The 23,602-nt window shown below is 39.3% G+C and overlaps 1 protein-coding gene across 1 annotated transcript in view; it reads left to right on the top strand.

Annotated features, from left to right (window-relative positions):
* The window catches only part of LOC149145273 (kinesin-like protein KIN-7N), a 178,707-nt gene that overhangs the window by 75,836 nt on the left and 79,269 nt on the right, over nucleotides 1–23,602 (top strand). Inside the window, exon 16 of the mRNA XM_089447508.1 lies at nucleotides 13,372–13,461. Within this exon, the coding sequence (XP_089303634.1) occupies nucleotides 13,372–13,461 (90 nt within the window). The remainder of the gene's footprint in view (nucleotides 1–13,371; nucleotides 13,462–23,602) is intronic.

Genomic DNA, 23,602 nt, shown 5'->3' with positions numbered 1-23,602 from the left:
AACAAAGGCTAGGCTAACTCATGTAGCATGATTACCCCCTCATATACCTATTCACCCAAGTGTGGGCCTCCCTCATTATAGCTACCCTTGTACCATGTCATGTGGCGTGGAGCCTTCCTTGTTGCCCCACTCCGTTTCATCATTATTTCATATGATACCTGCAATCTAACAAACGTACCATGGACCTGTCGCTCCCTTAGAGGTTGAATCCACCTAATAGGGTCCTTGATTAACCTCCTTCTTGAGCCTGGAGACCTCTGTACATTCTAAAGCCCATTATGGAATGACATGCCACTATGAAGCAGTGTTCTAAAAGCCGGCCGGCTTGGAACCGTCTCGGTCGTCAAACTGATTCAGTCGGTCGAGTCCGTATCAACTCAGCCGGGTCACTTCGTGTGGCCAGTAATCCCCAAAAACACAATTTTTTAATTTTTTTTTTATGTTTTTTCGGAGTGTGGGGGACAGCCGGTCTGTATCAACTTGGCCGGGTCACTTCATGTGGCCTATAAACCCCAAAAACACATTTTTTTTTTGTTTTTTAATGTTTTTCTGGAGTGTGGGGGACTCCAAATGGTTTTATTAATTGGTTTTTTGCTCTTTGGGGTCCATTCCCCTCTTCTAGTATTGATATGCCATTCAAGTTTCATGGTAATGTTAAATTCTTAAAGTAAAAGTGACATTCTCCTTAATCTTCATTTTCATCATTTTACTTAAATTTTTAACATTGCCATGAAATGACTCAGGATGTTTGAGAGTGGTTCCGACCTCATTGGATTTCATATGGAGAAAGTAGAATTTTAGATTTCATTCAAAATCTAGCAGACTTACCAGTTTTTCAGGATTGCCATATTTCCATTGAATTTTGTCATGAATTAGGGTATGCAACTCGCATTTAATCAAGAGCACCAATCCCTCTATGTACCTTGATGTTAGTCACATTGGTTGTTGAACTCCTCTGGGATTCGCTCCCAAACCGGGAGCTTCTGAAAATGTTGCTCCCGCTCTCGTTTTTGCTCTCGCTCCCCGCTTTCGCTCCCACTCCCAAGTAACACTGAGCCAGATGATGTTGGCAACTCTAGCTGTAGCCAGTGGTACTAGTCACAAACTTTTGTTGTAGAGGCCATTTATAGCCTCCTTGGTTATGTGTTTTTGTTTTGATCTCTATATCATCATCGTGTATGTATTGGACAGTGCACTGGGTGCCATTTTGATATAATGGATATATTCATGAGCCTACTTTGATCATATGTTGTCTTCGATCTATATTCTAATGCTGTGTGTTTGGAAACATGAATGAAAATCTTTAAAATTATGTGTTTTTATAAAAAAAAATATTTAATGTATTTTTTACAACGACCGAGTCATTGAAATCGAGCCGGTCGAGTCGATACCGAGTCGGAGTCGGAGTCGACCCTCAGCCGAGTCGGAGTCGGAGTCGACCCTCGGCCGAGTCGGAGTTTTAAAACATTGCTATGAAGTGCCCACTTGGTTCCATGATTTGTAAGCTCATTTGCTCAATTGCACTAATGAATTTTTGTACTGGAAGACCAAGCCCTCGAGAGTATCATGATGGCACTTGTAGGGTGAGCGTTGAGAGCCATGGGCCTCCACCATAGTAGGGAGTAGATAGCCACACCACTTGATTCTTCAACACCACTGATCGCTTGCACATGTCCCAAATATTCGATGATGATGATGCACTTGGAACACATTTCCCAACTGGCTACACACGCACCACACACTTGATAGTATATCTAGGACCTAGATTGGGGTTTTGTCTCACCTAGGGAGACAAGAGAGGGCTTTCATGATCATTCCGACCCTTATAAATGAAGCACAAGCTTGCTTGATTTGGTTAGAGACCCATGAGGCCATTCTTTGTGTTGCCACAACCACATGGGAGCACCACAGTTTATTTGCTTGGTGATTAAGTGGCCAACTCCTTTGTCATTGTTATTGGAGCCCTCTTATTCATCATGGCACACGAGGGACTTGATTTGGCCTTCCAACGATCCTATTAGCTATTGTTCTATCATTTCGACCGTTTTGAGGCGCTTATTATTCATATTTTCGAACTTTTTGGTGGGCTTGTCACCAAAGTATTGTTATTTTGTGTGAGAATTTCTGAATCTACACATCAGAGATCCTACTGCAATCACTGGTTTATCATCTCCTACTTGTTATTACATTCAACAAGTTATTTAATTTATAAATAGTGATGAAAAACACTACTGCAGACTACACTGACGTACAAATCAGAAACTGAAACAATGTATGAGACAAAAACACAAGGGACGCCGTTATTTTTGGACAACACCTCCCCGGAAAAACCCAACTTGGGAAAATCGGTGCAACAGATAGAGGGTTTGTATTATTAAGCAAGCATAATCTGAGTACAACAGGTTGCCTCTCACATCGGCTAACCTTACAGAGAAATATCAACAACAACAAATACATACGAGTGTTCAGTCGGTGATGAACTGCCCAACCTTAAAGGAGTGTTCACTGATATATCATATGCATCATGCTTTGATCTCTTCGAGTTCCGAGCAATTATCAAAGAAAAATCAATGAAAGGCATATGAAGAAAGGTGGAAAACAAAGGCTAGGCTAACTCATGTAGCATGATTACCCCCTCATATACCTATTCACCCAAGTGTGGGCCTCCCTCATTATAGCTACCCTTGTACCATGTCATGTGGCGTGGAGCCTTCCTTGTTGCCCCACTTCGTTTCATCATTATTTCATATGATACCTGCAATCTAACAAACGTACCATGGACCTGTCGCTCCCTTAGAGGTTGAATCCACCTAATAGGGTCCTTGATTAACCTCCTTCTTGAGCCTGGAGACCTCTGTACATTCTAAAGCCCATTATGGAATGACATGCCACTATGAAGCAGTGTTCTAAAAGCCGGCCGGCTTGGAACCGTCTCGGTCGTCGAACTGATTCAGTCGGTCGAGTCCGTATCAACTCAGCCGGGTCACTTCGTGTGGCCAGTAATCCCCAAAAACACAATTTTTTAATTTTTTTTTTATGTTTTTTCGGAGTGTGGGGGACAGCCGAGTCCGTATCAACTTGGCCGGGTCACTTCATGTGGCCTATAAACCCCAAAAACACATTTTTTTTTTGTTTTTTAATGTTTTTCTGGAGTGTGGGGGACTCCAAATGGTTTTATTAATTGGTTTTTTGCTCTTTGGGGTCCATTCCCCTCTTCTAGTATTGATATGCTATTCAAGTTTCATGGTAATGTTAAATTCTTAAAGTAAAAGTGACATTCTCCTTAATCTTCATTTTCATCATTTTACTTAAATTTTTAACATTGCCATGAAATGACTCAGGATGTTTGAGAGTGGTTCCGACCTCATTGGATTTCATATGGAGAAAGTAGAATTTTAGATTTCATTCAAAATCTAGCAGACTTACCAGTTTTTCAGGATTGCCATATTTCCATTGAATTTTGTCATGAATTAGGGTATGCAACTCGCATTTAATCAAGAGCACCAATCCCTCTATGTACCTCGATGTTAGTCACATTGGTTGTTGAACTCCTCCGGGATTCGCTCCCAAACCGGGAGCTTCTGAAAATGTTGCTCCCGCTCTCGTTTTTGCTCTCGCTCCCCGCTTTCGCTCCCACTCCCAAGTAACACTGAGCCAGATGATGTTGGCAACTCTAACTGTAGCCAGTGGTACTAGTCACAAACTTTTGTTGTAGAGGCCATTTATAGCCTCCTTGGTTATGTGTTTTTGTTTTGATCTCTATATCATCATCGTGTATGTATTGGACAGTGCACTGGGTGCCATTTTGATATAATGGATATATTCATGAGCCTACTTTGATCATATGTTGTCTTCGATCTATATTCTAATGCTGTGTGTTTGGAAACATGAATGAAAATCTTTAAAATTATGTGTTTTTATAAAAAAAAATATTTAATGTATTTTTTACAACGACCGAGTCATTGAAATCGAGCCGGTCGAGTCGATACCGAGTCGGAGTCGGAGTCGACCCTCAGCTGAGTCGGAGTCGGAGTCGACCCCCGGCCAAGTCGGAGTTTTAAAACATTGCTATGAAGTGCCCACTTGGTTCCATGATTTGTAAGCTCATTTGCTCAATTGCACTAATGAATTTTTGTACTGGAAGACCAAGCCCTCGAGAGTATCATGATGGCACTTGTAGGGTGAGCGTTGAGAGCCATGGGCCTCCACCATAGTAGGGAGTAGATAGCCACACCACTTGATTCTTCAACACCACTGATCGCTTGCACATGTCCCAAATATTCGATGATGATGATGCACTTGGAACACATTTCCCAACTGGCTACACACGCACCACACACTTGATAGTATATCTAGGACCTAGATTGGGGTTTTGTCTCACCTAGGGAGACAAGAGAGGGCTTTCATGATCATTCCGACCCTTATAAATGAAGCACAAGCTTGCTTGATTTGGTTAGAGACCCATGAGGCCATTCTTTGTGTTGCCACAACCACATGGGAGCACCACAGTTTATTTGCTTGGTGATTAAGTGGCCAACTCCTTTGTCATTGTTATTGGAGCCCTCTTATTCATCATGGCACACGAGGGACTTGATTTGGCCTTCCAACGATCCTATTAGCTATTGTTCTATCATTTCGACCGTTTTGAGGCGCTTATTATTCATATTTTCGAACTTTTTGGTGGGCTTGTCACCAAAGTATTGTTATTTTGTGTGAGAATTTCTGAATCTACACATCAGAGATCCTACTGCAATCACTGGTTTATCATCTCCTACTTGTTATTACATTCAACAAGTTATTTAATTTATAAATAGTGATGAAAAACACTACTGCAGACTACACTGATGTACAAATCAGAAACTGAAACAATGTATGAGACAAAAACACAAGGGACGCCGTTATTTTTGGACAACACCTCCCCGGAAAAACCCAACTTGGGAAAATCGGTGCAACAGATAGAGGGTTTGTATTACTAAGCAAGCATAATCTGAGTACAACAGGTTGCCTCTCACATCGGCTAACCTTACAGAGAAATATCAGCAACAACAAATACATACGAGGGTTTAGCTCATTCTCCAAGTCACAACTGATCCACTGCGTGACTTGACTCCAGCAAGCACTGCGAAATCCCAGCGCAATCCCTGCTTGGGCCAGCGTCCTGCTTCGAGGAGACTGCGTCACCCCTTCTGCTGCATCGATTTACAGGAGGAAGACTGTTGGTCAGCCCTCTTGGTTTAGAACCTCGCTTCTACAACAAAATCTCGGACTTCTGACGAATATCCTGCTCTGCCACTACAAGGGACTCTCTTGGCCTGCGTCAGCACTGCGTGAGCCTATTCCTGCGCTGTGTAGGCCTCTGCGCTGCTTCTCTGATGCTACTGCTCCCTCTTTGCCTAGTACTCTTTGGCTCAGAACAACTTTCAGATACAAATCTATGCTACTGCCTCTCTCATTGCAACTCAGATCACCTATTCAATTTTCTCAGCAAATCGCGCCCTAGAAAATTCGAACTGACTCATCACTTGGCGTATCTCCAACTGACCCTCAAGCCTCCTCTTATACTTTTCCTGTTGATGAATCAACGACTGAGATTAAGTCCCTCATCAACGACTAAGATTAAAACAGACTTGATCCTCGTCTCTTAGAAGCTTCTCATCCATATTTTTATTAATACCCATTAATATTTTTATTTTCCTAAGTTTAGACTTAGGAACCCAATAAAAAATATTAATTATTTTAATAAATCACAATATGGGTGGAATTTCTCCAAACGATTTCTGGGTCTTGGAGATCTTATGTATTCTAGCCGCTCCACAAAATTTCAGATCTAGAGCACATCCGATGCTACCCAAAATCAACATTTTGAACATTATTTATTCTTGGGGCATTATTAGGCTAATATAGGACTTTCAAATATCCTAAAGACTCATATAAATACATTAGAGCCTCATTGTATCATCATGACTTGGCTTGGTTTAGCTCTCTCTAGAAGAGAGTTTCACACTTTTTCTTGGTTTGTCTATTTGAGATCTCTTGATGCATTTCGATATCTTTGGAGCTGAAATTTTCATTCTCCTGGAGGCATTTTCTAGATTTTGGATTGTTAAAATTGGCAACTAGGGCCAAACTCCATGTGGGTCATCTTATTTATGGCAGCTGATATTTTTTCTGGATCCCTCTCATTGAGAGGTGTAGGATTTATCTAAAGGTCCTCTGATTCCGATAAGTATTCATGAAGTTATGAATTTATTTGTGTTATAAGACAATTCGTCAAGGTCGGCCAGCGACCAAATAAACCCCACATGTGCTCAACGTTTTAGTATAAAAGGAGATGACTTGAGAGTCATTTCTCACACACACTTCTTGTGTTCTCTTCCTCTCCACTTTTCTTTGGGTTTTTGGTGGGAGGAAGAGATCCTAAGAATCTACGCAGCCCTAAGGAGAGGATGCCCTAGCTCAACGTTGTCGTAGAGATGGCATGCCCTAGATCTAGATGAAGGCAATGAAGAGAAGGCTCTACATCCTGATGTGGTAGCTTACATGGAGGGCAACTCTTATGGTGGACACAAGGCTATATGCTGTCCAGATCAAAGCTGCCCTAAACGCTGTTCAACCACCCTAAACATTCTCTGTTTTAGCCGCAGCTAAGGCAACATTCCAGCGAAGGTTTGAAGGGCTGTCTTAGGCCATCTCAGGTGACCGAATTATTGCAAGGAAGGGCAGCCGCATCAACTGTTTAGAGGACGGGCAAACCCTTAACCAGTTTGCTGCAAATCTATGGAAGCTTGCTGTGAGGGCAGGCCATGGACCTTGTAAAGGCTAGAACCGCCCAGGATTATTGTGAAGGGTCTCATCCCCACAAGGAAGGGCAGCCGCATCACCTTGGAGCAAATCTGGGCGGAAAAGAAGGCTGGCAAAGACACTGTGATATGCCCTAACCAGACCTAAGTTGCAGCAAACAAATCAGACCTCAAAACAGTGAGCTAAGGTATGTTGTCTATGACATTTCTTGTAGGTGTTGAGGATCAGTTTGGACCAGATTGTTGGGCAGTCTGTGGGAGCCAAATTGGTGGCTGTACATAATAGTATGGTGCATGGGACAACAAGACATAATGCTGCCAAGATGCATGGGACAGCAAGACATAACGCTGCCAATATGCATGGGACAGCAAGGTGACATAATGCTGCCAAGATGCATGGGACAGCAAGATATAATGTTGCCAATATGCATGGGACAACAAGACATATTGCTGCCAATATGCATGGGAAAACAAGGAGACATAATGCTGCGAAGATGCATGGGACAGCAAGGTGACATAATGCTTCCAAGATGCATGGGACAGCAAGACATAATGCTGCCAAGATCAATGGGAAAGCAAGGTGACATAATGCTGCCAAGATGCATGGGACGGCAAGGTGACAGTGCTGCCAAGACGCATGGCACAGCAGTTTGGTACTTGGTGCAGCAAGTACACAAAGCAACAATGGCGCAAAAAGCACATGGGTGACAACATGGTGCATCAATGGCACAAGGTACAACAATGCTAAACACTGGGACAACAATGCAGCATAAGGTGCAATAGTATGATGTGTACAACATGGTCATAAGGTCCAGCATTGTGATGATGGGTGCAACATGTAGCACAATGATAGGTGAAGGAGTCACCTTGGAGAATCAGTTGAAGTAGCATGTATTGAACTGATCTCATATATCATCTTCTTAAAGATGATCTATGCTCTTATCTAGATAATTCAAAGTTTTGAGTTCTGTTGTAAATGTACTATCTCTCTCTCTCTCTCTGCTGAATTATTGAAGAACATATAAGAAGAATTGATCAAGGGTTCCCCACATTGGGGTTTGTCCCTGGCTAGTGCCACATCTTGTGTCCTCTTGTCTTGGCTTGTCTTCTGCGATTTATGTTTATGTTCTATTTGCAATTTACTTTAATGCTGATGTGATCTAATTATGAAAATTGAAATAAATTGCTCTAAGCATAGAACATACTTAAACTTAACATGGATTTGGATATATCTCTTTTTGTCTTGTATGTATTCTTTCTAAATATATTTGCATAATAATGTCTAACGTGTGGAAATCATGCAACTAGCTATTGTTCTTCCGTGCTATAATTGTTGAATATCATTGTAATAGAATGTTAGATTGCAAATTTGTGCATGTTACTCATTGATAACAAGTACATGAATGTTCCTAGTGGAGTAAGACTTGTTTTCTTTCCCTAAAAGTCCATAAATCTTGGGTGGGTAAACGTTAGAGAGTGGTTGCTAGGGCATCATTTTCTAGCCTCCTTGAAGACAATTTTGGCTGGATTTCGAATGACATAGACTCCATAGCCCAAGAACAAGGCACTAATCTGAGCAAATTTGGTGATCAACCCCCTTTCCCTCTTCTTTGTCTCCTCCAAAATATTTCGATCTCTCACCTAGACGTCCTTGCTAGGACATCATAGGAATTTCTCTAGAGGGATGCTGTTACACTTCCACTTAATGAAACTTTTGCACTGTTGTCTCGTCTAGATTTTCACCAAGTTTGACGGGTTTTCAACGGTTCATTTGTGAGAAAAGCTAAGCCCTAGCTTGGATTTTGGAAGTTAACCTTTAATGTTATAGGGAGGGACTTGTTGATGGTTACATTCAATCAAGGCTTGATCATTTTAACACTTTCTTTGTCCTAACTTGATCTAGTGTGCACTTAGGAGGCTTTTCTCCCATGATAAAAACCTAAAAAGCTAGGTCTCGTGTGGACCCATCCTAGGTGTCTCAGGTCTAGTAACACCTACCTTGGAGGCCATTGCTCACTTCAAAGTGCTTATTGAGAGGTCCTATTTCATCTTGGAAATCTTGATTTTGGGACAACTTATCTTCTTGTATCATCACAAATACCTAGACCTTGATTCCCATCTTTAAGCCTTTCTTAGAGAGACTTTATCTTGCTTTCGAAGCGAGCAGGCCATTATCTTAGCCTCTCCTTTGAATGGGCTTTGGAAATCACATTGTACCTTATTATCGATCCTATCCTCCTAATGATTTCCTCCATACCGAGACTCCTCTGATAGGTGAAAGTTCGTAAAGGGAAGGGGGCATCGATTGTGGTGATAGTGGGTCCTTGTCCTGGTGTTTCCATTTGGTCTAGTAGTTGTCCTTTAGGCACCCCTCCTAGGGCCCCTACTAGATTGTGTCGTAACGCGACCTCACTTTGCAGAAATAATTCAGCCTCGTTACTTCACTCGAAAACTAGAATCCCTGAGGAATTTCTATGAAAATTCTCTTCGCAATTTATGTTGCTGAAACCTAGTTGTTGGTGTCTCCCATACTATGTTACCGGATCCATCAAGCTTGATGGCTGGATCCGCAGATCCCCAGATCAGAGACAAATTCGTATCCGGATCCGTAGAGATCCGCCCATCTTCTCTCCGTGTGTAAATACGGTATGTAAGCAAAAATTTCTCTCCGTGGGTAAAAAATTGTAATTCAGCACAAAATTTCTAAACAAAAATATCAACGGAAGTCAATTTCGAATGTTAAGAAATGGATTAAAAATCGCTCCGCGAAAATAAACTAAGGAGTTGCTCAAAGTCATAAAATTTATTATTTTAACATTGAAATGTATTATTTTTAATACAATATATTATAAACTTTAATTCAAGTGAATGAAGCTAATGATGAGAATGAGCAGATATGAAGTCCGAGAGGGAGTTGGCGGGCCACAATTTATTATTTCTATGTTGACGGTATTATAAACTTTAATACAAAGATATATTATAAACTTTATATTATTTAATACAAATACATATTATAAACTTTATATTATTTAATACAAATACATATTATAAACTTTAATACAAAGATATATTATAAACTTTATCTTATTTAATACAAATACATATTATAGACTTTAATACATGTGACGTCAAGATTATAATCTACTCGTATTTATTTAGAAGATATTTTATTTAAAGTTTAAAAAGTAAGTTTATATTTTAATAAATTTTCAAGTTTAAAAATAGGTTTTCTAAAATAAGTTTAATAATTTGCTTAATATATATAATTATAACTAATAATTAATGTTTAAATATTTATAAATGATGCATTAATTATATTATGATAAATTTAATAATTATTTCTAAAGTATTATATTGAATTTATATATTTAAAAATTTCCGTATGTTTTTTTATTTTTATATAAATTTAATTAATATTTATAAATGATACCTTAGGAATTACTTATATAATAATTATTTATTGTATATAAAAATTACATATTGAAAAATTATGTTTTTAAGTTTATGTTTATTTAAATTTAAATTTTAAAAATTATAAAATATTTTATATTTGCTTGTACTTGCCGTTTCCGGATCCAGGCTTTTCAAAAAACTGGCGGATCCGTATCCAGATCCGTATCCTGGTAACTTAGCTCCCATGCTATCACTGTGCCCTTGCTATCAATTCAAAATCGTTATATCTCCAAAAGCCCCATTGATCTCCTCTTATAATCTCTCGTTGAGCAATCAATGACCACAATTTATTCGCAATTGATGACTAAGTTGATCTTGACTTCATTCAATCACTTTTCTAGAAGTCACCAGAGAAAAATTGATTTCTCTCAATTAATCCCCAATTAAGTAGCCACTTTGCCTAAGTGGCTAATGAAATCTAATTAAGATAATATTCTTTAGAAACTTTTTTTGGGTATTGGAGATAATTATTCCATTTGTGTCTCTAGCCTCATAGATACCACCTGAGACTAAAACAGCTATGCGAGCTACATAAACCAACAGGATCGACTAGTTTGACCCCCAAACTTGTGCTGTTAGAGGCTTGGAATTGGGAAAGATTGCTTAGGTACTGATCTGACCTGTCTTCACTGAACCAAATTTTTCTCACCAAACTTTTTGATTTTGTACCAAATAGACCAGTTCTGTACAATGAGATTAAGGACATTCCATATGCAAATTAAAAAAAAAGTGATAATTTTTGAGTGGGGTAGCTTATTATTCAAGCCTAAGGTGCTATTTCTGCTATGCTATGTTAATGTAAAATTCTTAAAGTAAAAGGATGGAAATGAAGTATAAAGGAGTTTTATCTTTCATTTTCGTGCTTTTACTTATATTTTTAACATTGCGATTAATGGTTTCAGAATGTTTGAGAGTGGTTCTAACCATATTGGATTTTATGCAGAGAAAGTAGAATTTTAGATCCCACACAAAATTTAGTAGCCATAACAGTTTCACGATTTCAAGATTGGGGTGAGTGCAATATTTCCATTGGATTTTGTCATGTACGAGGGTATGGAACTAGGATTCAATCAAGAGCACCTAGCCTTCTATGTGCCTTAATGTTGGTGGCATTGGTTAAACTCCTTTGTCATAACCCTTGTAAAAATGTACCCATTACTCAAAGAAAATATTAACTTGACATGTTAAGCTTTTGCAATCTTATTTTAATGCTTAGAGGGTGATATTAATGACAAAGATCCCAATATAGGCAATGGTTTTGATGATATGTAGGTATTTACTTTTGCATGTTTTTTTGGGATGCTAGAGGCGAGGTTTGGAGATGTATTTTTGCTGCAAAGATGGATTGCACTCAGTGATATTTTGGGATTTTGCACCATTACATGCTATATAGATGAGAATTTTTCCCGATTTGTATATAAATGGTTTGGATTCATGTGGATGAAATTGAATATATATATTTTTTCTTTGAAATTTGACTATTCGTTGTATTTTTTGGTCAACTGTTCTTCTATTTAACCAATTCCAGTTTCGTGCTGATCGGTTCCCCGTTTTTTTTTTGTGGGGGGAGGGTGATCTACTGGATGGGTCAACGGTTAGATTCTGATAACATTGCTTTGGATAAATGCTTCAAACATTGTGTCTGCAAATATATCATTGTGGGGTCTGGAAAGAGACTTATTGTCAACATTGAAGAAAATATAGGAAAATATCAGAAATATCGAGAAACTGAAAAAAATAAAGTTGTTCAATTTTTAAATTTGTTTTAAGCATGTAAGATTGTCGATCCCTCTAGTCCCTTTATCGGCAAACATAACAGTGAATAACCCTATTGTTGTCAATCCCCAACTTTCCCTTTTCAAATTGACGAAAAATCCCAAAAAACCCTAAAATTCTGTTTACTCTGTTGATATTTTCTGGTTTATCTGTCATATTTTGCTGATAGATTGTGATATTTTCAAAATATTATGACGCATTCAAAATTTGAAAAAATCATGTGTTTTTCAGGTGATATTATCACTAAGTTGAGGGAATTGTGATATAGCACGGATATTTTAAAGACTGCTTCAGATGCAACCACTTATAGGATTTAAGTTTTATATAGTAAAGCCTTGGATCTGTTCCCACTTTAGATGGTTTTAACTTTGATTCTGTTTTTGAATTTGCATGTCTAATAAAAAATTTCAATGGTATTCAATGAATATAATGGGCCTTTATAAGATCATTAAAGGAAAGATGTTGGACCTCAGGACTTTGCTTTCAGTTAGAGAGATGATGTTGTATAAACAGCATTTCATCATCTATTCTTTAACCTTAACCTATATAATATTTGTGCTTTTGCTAGGATTTTTGTGTTTCAGTAGAGTATGGAGATATTGCCCAATTTTTTGTAGTTGTATATTGAGTTCTGTACCGTGTTTTGACTCATTGTTTAGTGGACTATAAATTTTGGATCTGTTGAGTAGATTTTGAGTTCAAGTCATAGTATTGGTCAGAGCCTGTGTGTCGTACATGCTTGGGAGCACCAAAGTGTGTTGCTGTGTTGTTAAAACAAAAGATGCTTCTGGCTGTTAAGTTGGAGTTCTTAAAATAAATGCCAAAATAATTTTTTCAAAGCGTTTTTTGATGTTGTTCTTATATTTGTAACTTAGTGCTACACTACATCTTTTTCATATTTGGCTTTGAAAATTAACTCAAAGGCATTCCTTTGTTACCTGGTTTTTTTTTCTCTGAAGATTGACTTTTATTATTGCCCGACATCTTTACAGTTCTTGTTATAAAATTGTTATTTCAAAATTAAGAATAGTTCCTGCGCTGCTTGCATTACGGTTTGGGAGAGATACTGCCATAGTATTTAACAAACATGATTACTATTTAAAAAATAATGTTGTCTGCTCTAGAAATGTCCTGTCTTCAAATTTACCAGGAGTAAGCATGTGACACTCGTTTTGGTTGAGAAGATGAGGGATTGATACAATGATTTTTTAGAGAGATGAAACAAGTGATATTTATAGACAGCTATTTCATATTTTGTTAATAACGGCGGCATTTTTCATTATGATGTGGATCTTGGTGAGGTATGGATGATGAGGAATTGCTGCATCTCTTGGTTGAATAGGTTCATGGTGCAGTTGAAGGATGCCGAGAAGAAATTGAATGTCTGAGACAACAATTGGAGAAGGCTCTTCAAGACAAACAAGAAATTGAGGTGAGCAATATGTCTAAAGTTTTATGGATGTTGAGAAAAAAAATCAAGTATAGGTGATGTAGATTACTATGAATGAAAAATGAAACTTTACTTCACAACATAGCTTTAGTGGTTCTCTCTTTCCGGTGTCTATTCAAATTGTATTGTAGATTGTAATCGGCTATCTCTGAATGTTTCTATGTTCTATTTCTTGCAATAGTGGTAACATATTGCATGTATAAAAACTATGCTATTGTTTAGTTTTTTAGTGTGTTTGTTTTGTTAGTGTTGATAATCAGACCAACTGAAGAATTCAATTGGAAATATCTGTGTCATTTTGGAATGTCTTTGTTCGTGATTTTTCAATTTTCTGCATTTGTCCACATCTCTATTTCGTCTGATGCAGGAAGAATTCTCTAGTATTATGTGATGTAATGTGGGTTTGCCTAAACATATCTTGTGGTCTGCGTTAAAAGTCACTCAACTATTTTTACCCAAAAATTTGAAAGAAGTATTTGAAAAATTGTTCAAAAAATTATTTGGGCTATTCAACCATTCAATGTTTTTTCAGAATTTACAAAACGAAATCCAGAGAGTTGTGAAAAAATAAGTCACTGCTAGCATACCCCCAGGATAGCAATGTATTGAAATTTTGTCATTATTAAGATTTGGGAGAAGCTTCACATTTGCATCATATAAATATTTTCCTCCAGTCAGGCATCAATTTTGAAGTGTTAAACTTATTGTTGGCTTAACCCTTCTATGTAAATGGGCGTAAATAAAGAATGCTCTTCATTCAGAGAGAAAGAAAAGGGAAATTTGTTCACGAAAACAAAATTTATGCATGCCTTAATATTGATGATTATCTTTATATTGAGAATAATGCTAAGCTCGGTAAAACTTAGATCCCTATAATGCCAAAAAGAGTTGAAGGTAGAAAGTATACTGAAATATATGCACACTGCTTAATTTTGGAATACTATTATAAGACAAGTTGAATGTATGTGTAGTGGTTTGAAGAAAGTCAAGCATTTTTTTGGTGCAGGGGTGAATAGAAGAGGAAGTTGATGAGAGTAGCCCAGGTAGGTACTTTTGCGTAGGTCTAAGTGTCTAGACATGTAGAAGTTGGCTAGTTGACCTTTAAACCTGGCAATTATTTTAATTATTAAATTAATTTCTTTTTATGAGGAAAAGTGAGTTTATTCTAATGAAATGCAAACATTATTTGCTATTAGTGAATTAGATGAATCTCAATCGTTGATCTCAAGTGATATTGAGATTTAATCTCAACCGTCAGTCACTTTGAATATTAGGGTTGTGGATGCGGTTAATTATTCGAACTCATAAAAGGAAGGCTAAGTAAGCGAGAGGAAAAATTTAGTGATTACCAACGTGAGATTGTGGCATCCCCAACTAAATAAATTTTTCTAAGTATGACACATGTGGACCCTAGGGTGGGGCTTGGAACGATGCCTCGAAGGTTGGTGCAACTAAAAAGAAAAGAAAGGCATAATTTGGCCACTCTCAACACGAAATGTACCACAAAATGCAAAAGATGGTGGGGACATTGTTATGAGTATAATTCATAACAAATAAAATAAATAACAATAATTGTAAATAATAAATAATCAATAATAAATAACCAAATAATGGTTATCTTAAATAGTCATTAGTTAAGTGGAAAGGCATGTCTAAAAGACGTGGCCAATCATGAAAGGACACCTGCCTAGGTATATAAGTAGGCCCTCATTGTAACAATTATCATCTCTTGTACATTTGATATATTAACAAAATATTATTTACAAATACCTATGTATTTTACATTTTAAGTCAACAAGCTACAGTTTTGTTGCTTCAGTGGTATCAGAGCCATGCAAGCCTTTGGACGTTACCCGCTGCACAATATGTCATTATGTTTATGTCTTGAAATCATTGAGCAATTTAGTAAAATTTATGAAGCATTTCAGCAATTAGAAAAATCGTGTGCAGAAGTTACACGATGTCTAAAGAATAGTTATTCAGAAATGCATAATAAGGAAGATGATAGTGATGGTGAAGAAACGAAACAATGAGAAGAAGATTTTGATCAGAATGATGATAGGGAAAATGAAGAGGTAATAGATAATGATGAATATGAAAATGATACTATTGAAAGAGAGGAATCAAAAAGGGGAGAGATTGAAATTGGATGCCAAAAACAAATAAACATAGAGTCTTCGTTGCAAGCATGATATATGGAATTCGCACCGCCATTAGGTCTTGTCGCATATCTCTAGGCAGGATGTGTGCATTCCCACTTCCACCCTAGGCATAAGAGCCAATTTTGGTTTGAGAACCATCCCTAACTTTCCAGGCTAGTCCTTTCTTTATAATGCCAAAGGAGTGGGAAATGGCTTTCCAAATGCTCGAAGCCCCCTGGATGTTGTGGCTGAGGCTACAAATCCAGTCAGATATTGATATGGGATGGATGTACTTGTTGTATATGACCTCCTTCCACAAGCTGTTTGTGGTTATGATTTGCCATCCCATCTTTGCTCCGAGGGCTTTTGCGAAGTCCAGGGGTTCCTTCAGCCCCCATCCACCCCATTTTTTGGGCTTTGCAATCCTTTCCCATTTAACCCAAGCAAAGGTTTTTCTGGCATTTTGACCCCGCCAAAGAAATCTGCAGCAAATCTGCTAGATTCTACAAAGAATGCCTTTAGGTATCCATGCCAGGGACATCCAATAAACTGGGATTGCCTCTAGAACTGATTTTATTAGGGTGAGCCTACCAGCATGAGAGAGCCATTTCTGCTGCCATATATTTATTCGGTTTTCAATTTTTGCTAGCAACCACGACAGTCTGCAATACGGTACCCGTTTGGCTTTAGCCTGAAACCCAAATATTTCAGTCTTGAATCCAGATCCTGCTTGACGAAACCGAAATGCTGGGAGGGAAAACTTTGTTAATTTTGAAGACAGGAGTTAAAAATGATAGTTGATTTTTCATAGTTCGGCTCCATACCTGTGGCTTTACAAAACAGAGATAGAATTGACTTGAAACAAGAGGTATCACGATAAGAGCCATTTAAGAAAATAAGAACATCATCTACAAATAAAAGATGTGAGATAACAATCCTGTCATTGATTTCAACCCCTCCCAGGGTTCCATTGGATCTTGCTGTTTTTTAATAATCTGCTGAGTCCTTCCATAATCAGAAGGAATAACAACGGGGAGAGGGGGCATCCCTGTTTGAGACCTCTCTCAGCATGGAAGAAAGCTGAAGCCGCCCCATTAATTAGGACACTGAAGGAAATAGAAGTGAAACAACATACTATCCAATTGATGAATTGTTGAGGGAAACCGATGTGGGTAAGCATGAGTTGTAGATAGTTCCAGCTCACTCTATCAAAAGCCTTGGAAAGGTCGATCTTAAGGATGACAACTTTCTTGGAAAGAGTTTTAATCGAGTGAATCGTTTCTTGGGCAGTGCCCATAGATTCATGTATTTGACGGTGGCTGAGGAAAGCAAATTGTTCTTTTGAGTTCATCCTAGAGAGGATTGGCTTAATATGAAGGGCGATGATCTTGGAGGTAATGTTGTAAACACAATTGCAAAGAGAAATGCGCCTAAAGTCATTAAAGGTGTGGGGCTTGTCCACCTTAGGGATGAGGGAAAGGAAGGTAGAATTGAAAGCCTCTGACATCCATCCTGATGTCCAAGAGTCATCAATGGCTAGTAGCGGGTCTTGCCCAATGAGTTCAAAAAAGGTGGTGTAGAATTCTATTGGCCAACCATCAGGCCCTGGGCTTTTGTCTTTGTTCAAGCCTTTTATTGCTGCTTCCATTTCCGCCAAGGTGACCGGTTGATTTAGAGCCTCTCTTTCCTCATCCTCAACAAACCGAGGCGCAACTTACGCAACCTGAAGGATTTCAACTATATTTGTTCCCCTTGGGTTCTTATAGATGTTTGAGAAGTGCCTAAATCCCATGTCTCCACGCTGGGCGAAAGAGCTGGTCTCTCTGCCTATGTGGTCCTTTAGTTCCCAGATTGTATTAATTGATTTTCTACCCCTGGCAAACTGTTGAATTTTTTTTTTTTTTTTTTTTTTTTATATTTTCATCTCCCGACTTCAACCATAAAGCTCTGCTCTTTAAGCACCAGGTCTCCTCAGTCCTTTTCATCAGCTTGATCTTTTCTTTCTCTAGGTTTATGAGATGATCCTTTGATTGAAGGGAGGCATAACTGGACAGTCCCAATGATTCAAGAAGTTTTAGCTCTTTTTCAATCTTGTTTAGCTCCTCACCTTCCCTTTTTTGCTTGGCCTTAACCCAGATGATAGTTTTTTCCTTCAGACGGGCTAGGTTGTTTGATATGACCATCGCTGGGCCGGGGGGGGGGGGGGGGTAGATTCCCAATTACAGTGAGTCCAGCAATCCTTAACAATAACATGAAAATCATCCTCGTTGAGCCATGCAACATTAAATTTAAATGGGGATCCAGGTTTGAGGTTTGCATCCTCGATTTCCAGGAAAATCGGGGAATGGTCCGAGCATCCCCCCGAACCAACCCATTGACGAATATGTGCGAGGCGATTTAATAAAGGGAATTTGATTAGGAAACGATCAAGCCTTCAAGCCAGGGCATCCTCCCCCATTCTGCGGTTCCTCCAGGTTGGCATGATACAAGCCAAATCAATGCTTATAAGGTCATGGCCATCCAGCAGGTTTTCAAAAAACCCCGTTAAAACATCTGACTGGGCCCTGTGGCCCCATGACTCAGCAAGCCCAAGTGAGAAATTAAGGTCACCCCCAATGATCAGGTTCTCAGCTTGCATAAAGTCTGCCTGAAGCAGATTCTCCCAGAAGACCTCTCTATTCTGACATGGCCCATAAATGTTTATAATCCTCAGGGGGATATTGAGCGAGGTGGAAATGAAATCAGCTCCCAAAACACGTTTTCCACCCCAGGCATTTAAGATATTGATTGATTTTTTATTGAAACCAAGGGTACAACCCCCTGAACGCCCTCTCACATCCAAGAAAAAGAAATCCCAGTTTGGCAGGAAGGATTTTAAGGTTTTATGTACGAGGGGTCCGTCCCTAGGGTTTCTTGCAATAATAGGAAATCCAGATTTTTAGACAAACAAAATCGTTTCAATGCCAATTTTTTATCCAGGCTGGCCAAACCCCTGCAGTTGAAAGAGGTGCATTTCATGGGTCAACCTTTGCAGGGTTCCCCTTTGCTCTAAGGACCTGGCCTATGGGAGTCTGTATACCTGAAGCCACCTCAAGGCTGGCCCTTTTGATAGCTTTTGAGAGACCAGATTGTTTGCCCTGAGGGGCCTTGTGTCGAGGGGGGCGGTGCGGGTCCTCATCCAGTCCAAAGGCATGGAGGGATGGGGGATTGTATTGCAAATTGTATTGGTGGGAGGTACCTGAGGCCGAATCCCCAGAGGGGTCTTGAGAGAGTTCATGATGGACTGTAGAGCAGGGGGTACTGAGGATGGGCGCAGGGGCAGAGGCCACGGGGCAGATAACGGGGCTCAACTTACCAGTATTAGAAGCAATATTCGAAATACAAATTTGAAGATGTAGAAACAGATGGCATACAATCATTTATAAATTGAGGATGGAGGGGAGAAGAGGTACCCGAAAAGCCATTGTTCTCCCTGGCGCGCGCTCTGGTAATCGAGGCTTCCATGGTCCAAACGTTCGACTCAAACCTCACAGAAGTCGGCCTCTCTTGACCTTGTCTCAAGCTGCCCTGAAGCGCGTTGAGATCCTCCATCCCAAGCTCTTTTTGGGTACAAGCTGTTGAAAAACATTTTGGGGGACTTGGCCTTTGCCCAATGGCCAGGGGACAAGATTTGTAAAGGTGGCCAACCTCATGGCATCTCCGGCACTTGAAGGGGATGCCTCATAATCCAGCTCCTGCCAGCGCATAATGTCGCCCATCTAAAAGCGATAACTTTCCACTAGGCCCTCTCTTGTGTCAAGGTGAACCAAGGTTCTAGCCCTATGTTGCGGGGGAGTGCCCCCTTGCCCTTCGAATCCGCTCCCAATCCGCGCTCTGGGCAAGAGCGGCTCGGGAGTGCGCTCTAGAAAAAAAAAATTCGCTCCCTGGCAATTTAGGAAGCGCTGTCAGAAGCATCGCTCCCATTGCTCTCGGAGTGAAAATTACAGCCCGGGAGCGATCAGGGAGCGATCGCTCTCGATCACTCCTGAACTATAATTTTTCGCTCCTGGAGCGAATCGAGCGGCACTGGGAGCGATCCGGTGGAAAAAAATCCGCGGACATGAAAAAAAATCATTTTTTTTTTAATATAATTTAATTAATTAATTTATTTTTTATTTTTTTGAAGCCCAATGGGGCTAAAAATATTTCATTATCACTTGAATGAGTTGAGTTAGAGCTGGAGAGCAAGAGCAAAGGAGCGAGGAGCAAGGAGCAAGCCTGCAAAGAGGTAAGTAACTTAGTTATTTAGTTAGTTTAATTTAGTTAGGTAGTAATTTAGTTAGTTTAATCTAGTTTATTTAGTTTATTAATTTTATTTAGTTTAAAAATCATGAATCTAAATTAAATTAATTAGTCTAAATAAATTAAATTAATTTGCAGATTCAAAAGCCTACAAATATCAAACACCATGGACCTGGCTATATTTCTTGGCATTTTCCTCTTCTTGGTCCCTTTTATGGTTATTACGGTGCTGGAGAGTAGGAAACAAAGGGGCCAAAATGAAGAGGGGGATGGAGAAGCTGGAGAAAGTCGAATTGATGAAAACCCCGGTGAGGAGGAGCTGGAGGAGGGTGAACATGACTCTTAAAAAACTAAACAAGACCAAACCCCATTGTGGAAATATGTTAACAAGGCTGAAAACAGGGAGAGGGGTTGGAACCACTAAATTTCATTGCCCCCATTGCAACAATGATTACACAGGTTTATACACCAATGCCAGAAAACACCTCTGCGGGAAAAGGCCATGGGATGGAGACAAAGAAATAGGAATCAAAACTTGTCCAGCGGTGTCAGCAGCGGATAGAGCCAAATACATAAGGGAAGAGGAGGAAGCCCAATACAAATAAAAAAAATCAAGGGGTTTCTTTGAACCAAGCTCACAACCACAAGCACAAAGAACTGCTTCAGCATCCTCCCAAGGCAGTGGATATGGAGGCACAGGGTCATCATCTTTAAGGCGTAGAACCATATCAGATTTCCTTGATGAGGGGTGTAGGAATAATGTGGATTCAAAGGTTTACAGGTTTCTCTAAGCATGTGGGATACCATTCAATGTTCTTCGCTCACCTTATTGGCACGAAATGGTTTCTGCCATAAATGATGCGCCTAAAGGATACAACAACCCTGGGTATGACAAGGCAAGAACCGTTGGACTTGATCATGAAAAAGCAAAAATATCACATTCTTTGAATAGAATGACAAGTTCTTGGACTGACCATGGGGTGTCCATTGTATCTGATGGATGGACAAATGTAAAAGGCAAGCCATTGATAAATGTTCTTGCTGTGTCTGTTAGTGGTGCCATCTTTCTAACTGCACATGATTACTCAGACAAGTTCAGGACCGCCATCAACATTGCAGAAGCATTACTTGAAACAATTGACCGTATTGGGCCATACAATGTCATCCAAGTCATCACTGATAATGCTGCTAATTGTAAGGCAGCGGGAGCAATTATTAAGGATAAATACCCCAACATATTTTGGTCTGGATGTTTGGTTCACACATTGAACCTTCTGATGCATGATGTTGTCAAGAACGAAAATGCACAATACCAATGGATTGGTGATTTGTACAAGAAAGGCAAACAAATGATAAAATTTATTACAAATCGTAGCAATACCCATGGCCTTTTCCGTAATCACTCGAGATTGGAGTTGTTGAAGATTGCGAAGACCAGATTTGGTAGCTATTACCTCACCTTCAGGCGCCTTTTGAAGGTAAGAGAGTCATTGGCTAGCATGGTATCAAGTCCACATTGGCAGGTATTAAAGGAAAGGGCTACAAATGTAGCTGACAAGTGTGAGGCAAGTATTGGATTTCACCAAGCCCATTTATCACACGATTCGGTTTGCAGATACAGAAAAACCAATGATTGGCGAGGTGTATGAGCAAATGGATACTATGTTGGGGCAAATAAAAGATATTGTTCATAGATCCCAACTTGTACAAACTAATTCATGATTGTGTGTGTAAACGGTGGAATAGACTTAATCTTCCACTACATTGCTTGGCATATATCCTTACGCCAAAATACTACTCGACATCTTGGTTGGGCCAACCTGCACCAGGGGGTGGGATTAGGACCAAACCCCATTTAGATCCAGAGGTAACTAGTGGATATTTCCAAGCATTAGAAAAGTTGATACCTGACAGGGAGGAATGTGCAACTGTGTGCCTTGAAATAGGCAAATACTTCAGTGGCACTGGTTTGTATGGTAACTTCCATGCAATGGACGACAGAGATAGATTTGATTCTCTCACATGGTGGGAAACATATGGCGGCCAGGGAATTTTTCCAAAATTGGCAAAAAAAAGTTCTTTCACAGGTTGTAAATACTTCTTCTGCAGAGAGGTGTTGGAGCACCTACAGCTATATGCATAATCTGAAAAGAAACAGACTCCATGAAAACCGAGCAGAAAGCTTGGTTTATGTGCACTACAACTTGAGGTTGTTGAGTCATTACTGTGATCGGGCTTATGAGGATCCCACATATAAAATTTGGGACAATCACCCAGAGGATGACCATTTGGAGGATGGCATTGTACATCCTGAAGAACTGGAAGAGGAACTTATAAGGGATGAAGATGAAGCAGCTGCAGCAGCCATGCCACCTCCACCATCCAGTAGCAGTGCTCGAGGTCCGAGTCTTGTTCCTTTGCTGTCGCCACCTCCATCTACAGCCTCACGTGGAGGGCATGTGCCTTCTAGTTCTGGTCGTTGGTCTGTGCGGGAGACTCCTAGAAGACCACCACGACCTGCTTATACTCTTGGAGACTCTCGTGGCAAGGGCCACATGTAGATTTATAGTTTACTTGTCTTTTCTAATTTCTATTAGACTTTAGTTTTCATAACTGTTGAGTTTTGAGTCCTTGACTCTTTCATATCATAATGATATTTTTTGTAAACAATATATCACTGTGACAATGAAAATTTGAAGTTTGAAGTTGGCAATTATAAGTCATTGGTAATGATTGTGAATTATGAATATGATGCTTCGTGAAAGACTAAAGTTGTTTCATTTCATTTCATTATTCATGTTTCATCTTATAACATTTCAGTTCATGTTAACAGTTAGAAGTTAGGACTTAGAAATATCTAAGCTATTATTTCTTGTAATGGTTAAACTTAGCTTGCAAGTACAACTTTGGTGATCAATGATAATAAATGTTATATATTGAATTTTCAATTTTGAAAGCTTGAAGTTGAAACTTTAAGATTGAATTTGATGAATCATGATTCACGAGACTCAATATGTTGCAGTTGTAATATGTATTTTACTAACTTGTCGACATGGTTGATGAAGGTTATAATTTCTAGATGATTGATCATTGATGTGATATGGTTCAATGATCAATGATCAATATATGTTTTTTTATGTTTTTTATGTCTAATTCATCATTCTACATGTTTTTGTTGACATATATGTATCAAAAATTAAAAAAATTAAAATATATAAATATTTTTAAAAAATCGCTCCGGGATTCGCTCCCAAACCGGGAGCTTTTGAAAATGGTCGCTCCCGCTCCCATTTCCGCTCCCGCTCCTCGCTTCCGCTTCCGCTCCCAAGTAACATAGTTCTAGCCATTGCCAAAACCCCCGAGTCCATATACGATCTGTCATGATCAAGGTATGTGCCCAAATCGTTGCCTATCACCCGAAAAATGTCTTCGGACTAGAATTGCAGTGGGAGTCCCAGTAGACGAACCCATATCGGCCTTGCACCTAGGCTTTCCTTCTTTGGGTTGAAAAGAGGTGTCCAACATTTGAGGAAGATGGGGATCATTTTCAGATGCCAATAGCGAGTCAGTACCTAGTTCACTTGATCCGGCTCTAAGAAGATAAGGGCAAACAAACCCTTGGACATTGATAAGACTGCGGGAAGTTGTTCCGGTACATTTCCCCATACTTCCATTGTCCATCTCTTTAGTCGACTCGAAGA

This window comes from Pinus tabuliformis, chromosome X (genome assembly GCF_031772625.1).
Source record: "Pinus tabuliformis cultivar Carrire ecotype Pingquan chromosome X, CPIR1, whole genome shotgun sequence".
Taxonomy (NCBI): domain Eukaryota; kingdom Viridiplantae; phylum Streptophyta; class Pinopsida; order Pinales; family Pinaceae; genus Pinus; species Pinus tabuliformis.
The sequence above is the reverse complement of the archived record's forward strand: the minus strand, read 5'-3'. Positions and strand labels throughout refer to the sequence as shown.